The sequence below is a fragment of the Antrostomus carolinensis genome, unplaced genomic scaffold (genome assembly GCF_000700745.2).
Source record: "Antrostomus carolinensis isolate BGI_N321 unplaced genomic scaffold, ASM70074v2 scaffold36814, whole genome shotgun sequence".
In the NCBI taxonomy this organism is placed as follows: domain Eukaryota; kingdom Metazoa; phylum Chordata; class Aves; order Caprimulgiformes; family Caprimulgidae; genus Antrostomus; species Antrostomus carolinensis.
In genome coordinates, this window is record NW_010312053.1 from 11,347 (window position 1) to 21,485 (window position 10,139).

General features: G+C 50.0%; 1 protein-coding gene across 1 annotated transcript in view; it reads left to right on the plus strand.

Moving 5' to 3' along the window:
* Positions 1–5,871, plus strand: part of AARS2 (alanyl-tRNA synthetase 2, mitochondrial) — a gene marked incomplete at its 5' end in the record, with an annotated part of 17,137 nt that extends 11,266 nt beyond the window's left edge. The window contains 7 exons of the mRNA XM_010166926.2: positions 335–444; positions 1,557–1,665; positions 3,195–3,317; positions 3,731–3,841; positions 4,717–4,800; positions 4,942–5,052; positions 5,444–5,871. Coding sequence (XP_010165228.1) covers positions 335–444; positions 1,557–1,665; positions 3,195–3,317; positions 3,731–3,841; positions 4,717–4,800; positions 4,942–5,052; positions 5,444–5,608 — 813 coding nt within the window. The remainder of the gene's footprint in view (positions 1–334; positions 445–1,556; positions 1,666–3,194; positions 3,318–3,730; positions 3,842–4,716; positions 4,801–4,941; positions 5,053–5,443) is intronic.
* Positions 5,872–10,139: the final 4,268 nt, after the last annotated feature.

A 10,139-nucleotide genomic window follows, 5' to 3' on the forward strand; every position in this document is an offset into this window, starting at 1 on the left:
AGGTAACAGATTTCTGGAAGGGAATTGACTCCCAAAACTCAAGAGGGAAAATAGGACAGAGATGAGGTCTCAGGAGTGCTGTGTTGTAAAACATGGAGGCTAGTGATGCATAGGATTTCTGCTCATTCCTTTGGACCAAAAGCTTTTAGTGTCACCCAGTTGTTTCTTTCTCCCCATAGTGGCTGGTTGTGGGGGAGAAGCAGTGCTGCCCCTGACTCTAGGACTGCTCTAGAACAGAGGAAAAATGAGGCAGACACCTGAAGCCATGTAGTTACTCTGGAAGTGCCCCTGAAGGACTATGTTGTTAGCTGCTGATCCCTGTCTCTTCTGTCAGGAGTATCCAGATCCAGTGAGGATAGTGTCTCTGGGGGTCCCTGTGGAGAGTGTGCTGTCCCGCGACTCTGAGGCAGCAGTGCAGACCTCTGTGGAGCTCTGCTGTGGGACGTAAGTGACTTTTACTTGCAGTCAGAAGGTGTGTTTGTGGTGGCTGAGGTAGAGACATTCTTTCAAGCTCCACTCCTTGTCCCTGTGCAACTAAGTTTCCTCACCAGAAAGATCTTGTGAGGACAGCATAGGCTAATTACGAAGCTTTGGAAGTCCCAGGGTGAGAAAACTTTAGTGAAATGCAAAGCATTTTTATTTGCTTCATAGTTTGAAACCAACCTGGAAGCTGCAGGGCATGAGCAGAGTGTGGGAAAGGGATGTGTGGCCTGTCACACCAGAGCTACAGTGCTTTGGCTTTGGGTTTTTAGGAGGGCTTGGGACCCAGCAGGGGACTCTGAGATCTTGAGATTGCTCTGATTATTTTAATTATCTTTGCCCTCTTCTGATTTTAGCAGTAATGAGAGTAGAAGAAGACTTAATCAATCTTAGGACAATGCTGACACAAAGGAAAACAGGAACAAATTGGCCTTTGAGCAGATACAGCTGAAAATGAGGAAGTTGCTAGTCATGAGATCATTCTTACGGGAGTAGTGGGAGAAGAAACTGCATGGGAGTGCAGATGATAAATTCTTGTGAAGCTGTCTGAAATGATTACTTGTGGTAACAGAACCTGAGACACTGTGGTTGTTTTCGTATCTGGTGTTGAATAGCCAAGAAGAAAAGGGGAGGCTGTCAGTGTCCTGTGCCTGCACAACTACCCCGTGACTGGAGTCTACTGGCCAGACTGTGAGCTGGCCTGACAAGAGGGTGATGGAATTGGAGGAAAAAATTACTTTCTACAGGTTCAGTAGCAGCTGAGTAGAAGAGAAAAATCTCAATTCATCCCGCTGCTGAAGGAAAGGAGAGGAAAATAAGCAGAACTTGGCTGTTATGTGCCATTTGACGACAGCCCGATGGGCAGGTAGCACTGAGATTCCTCTGGAGTAGCCTCAACTCTGCTGTCTCTTGCCTGACAGGTGCCATCAGGATTTTAGGGATGGGAAAGGATTTAAGCTATTGGGATTGGGGAAGGGTTGCTGGACTTGAGACTTGTCTAAAAGAAAAGCAAGCTTCCTGATTTCTGTTCCCAGAGAGCAGCTTGTTTTCTTTCCTGTTCTCTGCTGACTTTGCAGGCACCTTCTACAAACAGGAGCTGTGGAAGATCTGGCCATCATCAGTGAGCGTCAGCTTGTTAAAGGGATTAGCCGTGTCATCGCAGTGACAGGGGGACAAGCCAAACAGGTAAGAAAGGGGGAACTGAGATTTCTGCTGTGTCAAGGCAATACCAGAAGGACCCAACTTTGTAGATTCCTGCTTAGACAATGAGCTTCCCCCTGTTTTGACTGGAGCCTCCCTGCTATGCCTGATCTGGCTTCCTCCTTCACCCCTCGACTCAACTCTGCTGCTGTACCTCACTATTCACCTCCACTCCCCCCATCTTAGTCTCCTCTCTCCTTGACCTTCATTCCTTCCTTCGGACCCCTTTTTTCAATTTAAGAACTTGGCACACAATATCAGGAAGTCTCTAGACTATAAATTTCAGTCCCCAAATAGGTAAAGGTGTGAACCTTTGTTCTTTGGTTTCACCTCCTGCTTGCCTCCTGCCTATCACAGTTGGATTTGTCCTTTATGGTTACAGGGCTCTGGCCTCATTCTTACAGCCCTTTTGCTCCTTTTCCTGCTAAACTGTGGTTCTGATCTGGATGGGTCTGTATAAAAAGTAAGCAGCCTATTATTGTGTCCATGAGATCTCTCTGTCTTTTGATATCTGGAAGCGTCAGGGGCCCTGCAACCTTGCTTGCTTCCTTTAAGGCTGCAGTCAGACTAGAATGACTCACTGTCAGTGAAACTGGGAAGACTAAAGGCAAAGCCCACCCCTGCAAATCTGTTGCTTTTTGGTTGTCTCTCCCCTGAGAATCTGTGTCCCTAGGGAGGCTTTTCCTGGTGCAGAGGAATAAAAAGCTGCCGGACGCATCTGTATGCTTTGCTGGAAGTGCTGACCTGGAGAGCCCCTGAGAGGAGCTGTGTGCATGTGTTAATCAGACAAGGGAGCCCGCAGGCATAAGGGAGTGACTTGAAACAAGGGATGTGTATCCTAGCTAGGCAGAGCAGTCCTCACTATCCACAGCTTTTCTTATATACTCTCTGCTGTCCTGGTCTGAAGTCTAGCAGGCCCATCATGGGCACAAAGATCTGGCAGAGAGGAAATGCTCCAAACTGCAAGGATTTTCACTGGTGAAAAAAGCTTGTATTAGCTTTTTCATTAATGGTAGCATTGGTGTTGGAAAAGGCAATAAGAAAGGCACCAAGACCAGTTGATCTGGTCCTCAGGAAATGTGCTTGAACAGCTAATGAGTTTTCTTTAGTTTTAGTGTTTCTTTTGTTTCTTCAGTCATTAGTTTCAGGGTTGCATTCATTAATTTCAAGACTGCATTTTTTAATGAAAAAAGAGCACTGAGAAATAAACGGGGCTCCTGTGATTTTCTCATTGAAATCCTGATAATTTGGTGTGAGATACTGAGGAAATATAAATGCACGACAGCTTGGTCCTCTGGGTGTGACCATCAAGTGTTTGTTGCAAATCTAGAGAGGAATGTTCTGTTCTGGAGTCTCTTGGAGACAGGTTCTTAAAGCCTCTGTCTGTAGGTATCCTCCCACTGGATCCTGAGCAGTACTTCAGTGGTTATGAGCCTGCTGCCTCTCCACTTTCTCCATCCTTGTTCATTCTTTCTGTTGCTGCATTTGAAACATTCTCTACCTCCTCTCTCCAGGCCCGGGAAGTAGGCCAGTGCTTGGCTGTGGAAGTAGACTCTGTCTCCCTACGAATGAAGCAGAGGAGCACCTCTATTCCTGAGATGCAGAACCTCTCCAAAGAAGTGGGCCAGTTGACCAAAGTAAGGATTGCACAGAACGATCCCAGCACGGGCTCTGTACAATTGAGGCACATGCCTTCTTCCCTACCAGGTTCACATCTTACCATGATCAACAGCAAGGGCATGTTGCTACTTGCTGGTGCCACTTTGGTCACAAAGATTTCAACCAGTGTCTAGATGTCTCTGTTGCAGATGACCTGCTGCCAGAGGAAATGTGAGAGAAGATGGTGGGGAGGGTAAAACAGTGTAAAAGGTTCCCAAGGCTTTTCCCCAGGCTTTAGATACCCAGCCAAAAAGAGAAAGCCACACATCACAGTGATGTTCTGGCCTCATCACATAGGGGTATAGGAGGGTCTGGGAAGCGACCTCCCAGAGAACTAGCAGTTTATTTCTAGGTACAGTTTAGTGTCCTTACATAGCACATTGTCTTGCAGGTGGTGGCTAACACTGCAATGCCCCAGTGGCAAAGAAAAGAACTACAGACTATCCTGAAAGCACTACAGCGAACAGCCAACACAGCCGTCAAGAAACTGGAGGTGCAGCAGGTACTGTGACAGCAGCAGACACACTTGCAGCCTGCTAATAGCACTGTGTGGCATACACCAGTGGACCTGGTGTCTATGTTGCACTTCACAACCACTCAGTCACTAGGGTCCCATTAGAAGGCAGAAGAAAGCAGGTACAATCACACAATGCTGCAACACAAGCCCTGTCTGGGTTGATTTCACTGGCATTAACCAGAGCCTTCCTTTAAAATGCAGTGAATGACTGACTGGGCCTTTGACACCTACAGAATCCCTGTGTCTCTCCACCTGTGGGGATGGAGGGCCCTATATCAGCGCTTGTGGCAAACACTAGCAGGGGGATGGGCATCACTGTGCTGTTTATACATGGAGAAGATGAGATGGCCCTGAAGATGGGCTTTACAAGGTCACACAGTAAGACAGTGGCAGGACAGTGGCCTTTCTCCCACCCATATGGATATTGCCCTGGCTTCCCACTCCATTTGTGTCTTACTAATTTACATGATTACATTAAAAGCCCTTTGGAAATGCTTATTTGTGACTTAGTGTTCTCAGGAAGAATTATTCTTTTCTTAAAGTAGGAGCATCTAGCCACAGGAGCCTGAGATGTGTGGCGATGTGTAGGTCCGGGAGAGAGGCTGGGAACCGAATGGGTCACAGTCTCTTCCACTTTTGAAAGGGATGCATCTCTGCTTGCTTTTGAGGAAGGAGGGTTGTACAGGTCTTCATGCGGAGATTTCAGTCGGCTGGTCTGTCTTCTGCTAACATACATCCCCTCTCTATCCCACAGAGCCACACTTCCATTCCATATATACATATGATGCATACATATATCCCCATCCAGCCCACCCTGTGTCACCTGTAGCCCTGCAAGTGCTGTGTGTTTCTTCCTCCAGGCTGAAGAGAAGGCACAAAGCCTGCTAGCAAAACATTGCAACCAACCTCTCATCATTGATACTGTCCCAGCTGACTCCCTCTCTGTGAGTAATCCACACTACTTGTTGGCCCAGCGGTAACTTAGGTGCTCCATAGAGTAAGAGGGAGCTGCTGGGCATGTTTCTTGCAGTTCAAGGCAGTTTACCTTGCTGTAGCCTGACCCCTCTTCTCCCTGCCTCTCCTAGATCCTAATGAAGGTAGTGAACCAGCTGTGTGACAAGTCTCCTGGCACATCAGTCCTGCTGCTCAGCCCTCAGGTTTCTGGTGAGGTGCTCTGTGCCTGTCAAGTGTCCAAGGTAAGCAGAACCCTGGTAGCGACACAGGGAACCTGCCTGCAAAGGGGGATGGGATCCACTGCTCAGCAGGTCCCAGTTGAGGCTCTTCCTGGGATTCTGCCCAGTGTTGGTGGTTAATCATGCAGGGGTAGGACCTGAGATGACCGTACTGGGACCAGATATGCTTTCAGTCTTTGCTGGGCACAGATATCCCTGGATCCTTCAGGCTGTGTTTGCCAAGGGGCAGGACGCAGCATTAACGTTAGCTCAGCCTTTGCGGTCCTCCCAGTCATGACCGCCTCAGGTTAGTGATGGCCCAGGCTGGGTGGGGTGAGGAGAGAATGTTGTTACCTTTCTTCCTCCAGACTGCAGAGTGCTGCACAGTCCAAATTCCTTTGTGTCTCTTCCCCAGAATTGCCTCCCCGTGTTCTCTGCTGCTGACTGGGCCGTGGCTGTCTGTGCGCAGATGGAAGGGAAGGCAGGAGGCTCTCCGGTCGTCGCTAAGGGCAGTGGAAATGCCAAGGGCATGCAGGGAGCCCTGACTACTGCGCTGGAGTTCGCCCAGAGTAAACTCTGAGGTAACTGTGATGCTTTGGGGGCAGGACAACTGTATGCAGCCCAGCTGCAAGCTACATGGACACTTGATGCAGAGCACGTGTTATACTCTGCTTATCTAAAAGATTTAACAGCTCCCACACTGAACATTGCTGCAACCACTGCATTGGAGCATTTGGCTTATGGCCGTCAGGGATCAGCAGAGACTGTTCCTGATCCCACTGACAGAATGATGCAGCCTGTTCTCAGTATGGACATATGGGAATTGAGCCTTGGAAAGCACCAGTTGCAGCAGCAGATTCTATTTCTTCTGGAACAGTGCAGTTCTTGCCACAGGACCAGCACAGAGAGGCTCTGTGAGAGCATGGGGAGGTGGCACAGTGTTATCCTAAAGCCATTAAATGGTAGAGAGTGTTTGATCCTCTAATGTTTCATGTTAGTTGCATTTTTTTTCCTACTTTGTTTCTGGTAAAGAGGTTTGTTCTGTCCCTGCAGCACCACAAGTCAGCACAGAGTCTTGTAAGCGGTCCTACTGCAGAACTCGGGGCATTAAGAATGCTACTATAATTTAGAAATGGGGAGGGAAGTGCCCCCCTGCCTTGCAGGCTCAGCTTTTTCAGCCTATGCTTGTTAGGCTATGCAACAAGGAATACTAAAGCCAGTTCTTGGTACTGAAGCATGGAGGGAACAAAATCATCCCAGCCTCTACCTCTTTGCTATGGATGAATCTTCATATCCTTGTACTAAGAAGAAAATTAACCCTGTCCTAGCAAAAACCAGGACACTCCTTCCTTCTCACACTGCCTCCTGGCTTCTTACTTACCCGCACCTAAAAACCACCATGGACCTGGTGAGTTGCATCAATGGGGACTGTTGCTGTGTTGCAGCATAGGACTCCCTGCAGCAGGACACAGCCTTGGGTCAGCAGGTTTCCCTCCTAAACTGGTCACTTTTCACAAGTGCCAGCAGACACAGCAAACTCAACTCATAAAGACATTTCAGACTTCATTGTTAGAGTGATGTCTAGAGCTCTTAGCCAAAGTGCTGTTATTTTAGATACGATGTTGACCTAAATAGAGATCACAAATGGTAGCTGATGCAAAGTTGCAACAGGATAGTGATACAAGCAGGTTTCACCCTGTGAGCAGCAACAGCAGCCTGACAGGGATGAATTTCACTAGTAGGTAGGGTTGCCTGGCGCTGTGGAAGGAGGTGGAGGAGGCTGAAGCTGTATGCTTTTGGGAAGAGGGGGAGGAGAGTGGAAGCACAGTGATGCTGATGGATGGGGAACAGGAAATGGCTGTCACAGACATAAGGTTTGGTGAAAAGAATGTAGTGGGGAGTGGCCCAGTCTCTTAACAAGAGACTTCCTTCACTTTTCTTAGCTGTCTTTATGAGGAGGAGAGGGTGAATAGTTGCTGTGAGCAGAGCCTCCTCTCCCTTTTCTCTTCAGTGAACAGCTCACCTGAGAAAAAAGGGTGGTGGACTTACAGGCATCACTAGAGGACAAGGGGTTTTCTTCCCTGTCTCAGTGGCTGTCCAGCCCAGTGTCTCTTGTGTGCTCCCTAAGGTGCCTCATCTTTGCCAGGTGCCAGGAAGCTGGTTTTGTGCTTGACTAAGTGCCTGATGTAAATATGAGGACTTGGAGGCAGAAGGAACGAGGAGCCTTTAGGGGCTGGTGGTGCTCCCCACTATCTTCCTCTGCTCCCCCAAAGCACTGACAGCTGCGGTTGCAGCAGGACTGCAGACTTTACTCATTCAGTAAATGCTACTTCCAGACAGAGAGCTTAATGCAGGGCTTGTTGCAAAGGGAGCTACAAGCCAAGGTCCCAGGGCATCTGCCCCTGCTGCAAAGAGTTCAGCCATCAGAGGGGTGCACAGGCCCCTTTCATCACTGTGCCAGTGGGGCAGGTTGCTCCTCACCACAGACCCTGCCTGCATTCCCATACATTGCAGCAGAGCAGCTCAGTGCTTTCTCAGGTTTCTTTCAATTTCTGGATGCAGAGGTGCTGCTGGTGCCCATAACATCTCTGCAAGGAGCATGAGCACAGGGGAGAACTGGAACATCCAGCCCAGTGCTTTTGGGGACCTCGTGGTGAGGCTGGTAGGGTGCTGGAGGGGATGCATGGAGTCCTGGAGTCCCAGGGAACAGTTCTTGCCGTCAGTTGAAAGCAGGATTAATTAGTGCCTGGTGCTGCACAGCTCCTGTGTTTCACTTGGGCCACAGTGGTAGGAGATGTGGGGAGGGGAAGGGATGCTCTGTCTTATCGGGGAAGTGCTTTCCCAGAGTGCTTTTGCCTTACTACATTAATAGCTGCCACAGGAGATGATGTCTCCTTTCGGTATTGGAGAGTAGGTGGGAGGAGGAGGAGAGGAATGCTGGGTGGAGCTGCTCCTGCACCATGCTCCAAAAGCAGAGCCTGAGCTTGCCAGCAGCAGCCCCATGAAATTAAGCCCCTTTGGACTGACTTTTTAGCTTAAAAAACAGTGACCCCCTGTAAACTTTTGCCCAGCCCCTTAAGGGGCAGAGGTCTGTGCGCTGACCTGCAAGGTAGTGCCTTTACTCACGGGGAAGTTGAGCCCCTCCTTGTCATTCCCCTGGAGGGCCAAGGGCTGATGCTGCAGAGGCAACTGGAGCAATGGCCCTTGGGGCCACTGTGAGAAGGTCCATCTCTGTTGTGGGAGCTGTTGGGCTCTCAGCACCGTGCAGTGAGTGAGCAGCAATGGCCTGATGGCTCAGCACTCCAGCTGTGCTCTCTACCTCCTATGTCCCATGGGACAAGTGGCTCCCTGCTCTCAGGGTGACAGACCCAGCCCTACAGTGAGAAATAAGCTTCCACCCCCAAAGCAGGGACACTAGGGGAAGGTTTAACCATCCTGCAGCCAATTCTAGGCCACTTGGGGAACTGGAAGTTGTTGGCTATGTGACAGCAGTCACAGCTTGGCCAAGCAATGGTGGAAGGTGGGCAATGTGAAAGGCCCACCATGGCCTTACACTGCATGCACGCCAGCCAGCAAGGGTTATAGGGCTCCTAAAGCAGAGTAGGGGTGTCAATCTGGCCATCATACATGGGTCTGTGGGTGGTCTGAGGTCACCTCTGCAGCCAGACTTTCCAGAAGGCGGCCCAGTGTGGCAGGAGTACTGAGGACCAAGTCCCACGCACAGCTCATCAAACAGCTCTGGAGGTGGTAGCAGCACGTCTTTGAGCAGGGAGCACTCAACCACCTGCACAGCCCTCCCTAGCTTCTCCGTTCCCACAGGTCTTTCAGCTGACCTGTGGGGTCAGCTGCAAGACCTGCTTAGGCTGGGGAGAGTTGCTCTGCAATAGCCACACACTACGTGGCATCAGGCCAGTCCTTCACCATCTCCACACCAATTTAGTATCCGTGTTGCTCAACTTCTGCACCTCCAGCTGGAACCATAGCCTGTTCTCTGTATCTGCAGCAGCCCCTGCACCCAGGGTTCCTGCACCTCCAGCACCATCTTCCTATAAATGTTAAAAACCACCTGGTCAGCAAGCAGAGCTGCAGCCTGCTGCAGTGGCACTGGCTCTTCTGCCTCAGACAGGGCAGTCTTGGGTGGACATTCCAGCTTGGAGCCCGTTTTCTTTCTCCTTTGCTGCTCTTGGCCTTTCTGGGCATTAATTCAGTATTTCCTTTCCTCTTTCTGAGCCTGCAGGGATTTAAGTGGGTCATCAATGAGGTCACAGCATAACCAAGTCATGATCTTACTAGATCTCATAAGGTCAGTAGCACTAAACCTGCTCTGTAGTTGAAGGGCAAAAAGGATCTTATCCTACCAAAGAGTAGTTTTGTGGACACATACGTGGTGTCCATATCACCCCAGGCAGGTAAGTGGGTTGCTGCAGTAGAAATGCTGGCTTTTGAGCCACAGCCATGCCAGGCCATCGCTGATCCTAGGAGACAGCATTTCCTGCTGTTCTCCTGGCAAACCCCCAGTGTGCTGACTGACGTCCCGTCCTCCCCTTTCCCTGCCGCAGAAGGACAACGCCTTCACATCCTATGCTGCAGCCGCAGTAGCTACCACGTTGCTACCTGGGACACCCTGTGTCTCAGTGGTGGGTCAAGCAGTGCCCAGCTGGGAGGGAGGGCTTAGGGGAATGAAACACAAGTTTTAAATGTAGTTCTCTAGCCAAAATAGCAGCCTACATTCCCTCACAGTCATCAGGGATGGAAGGTGTGAGCAGCACCCTGGGCACGCATTTGCAGCTCCAAACACATGCACGCAGGAGGGATGGCAGGAAGCGGGAAACTAATTAAAGAGATGATGGGTTTTTTGTGGTGAACAGGTGCTGTCAGGTTGGCAACACCTCCATAAGTCCAGATGGACCCCAAGGTCCCTTAAGGGTACATGCAGTGCAAGGGCTTGCCAGTCCCAGTCCCAAGCAGCTACCTGACTTTGGCAAAAGGGGAACAGAAAGTACACACTTGTCTCTTCTCACCTGCTTTGCTCCAGGAGCTTCATTTTGTTAGCCTGGGCTGCAGAGCCAGAGGCTGGCACGCAGCACCTGGGAGAAGCCCAGCTCTCCCTA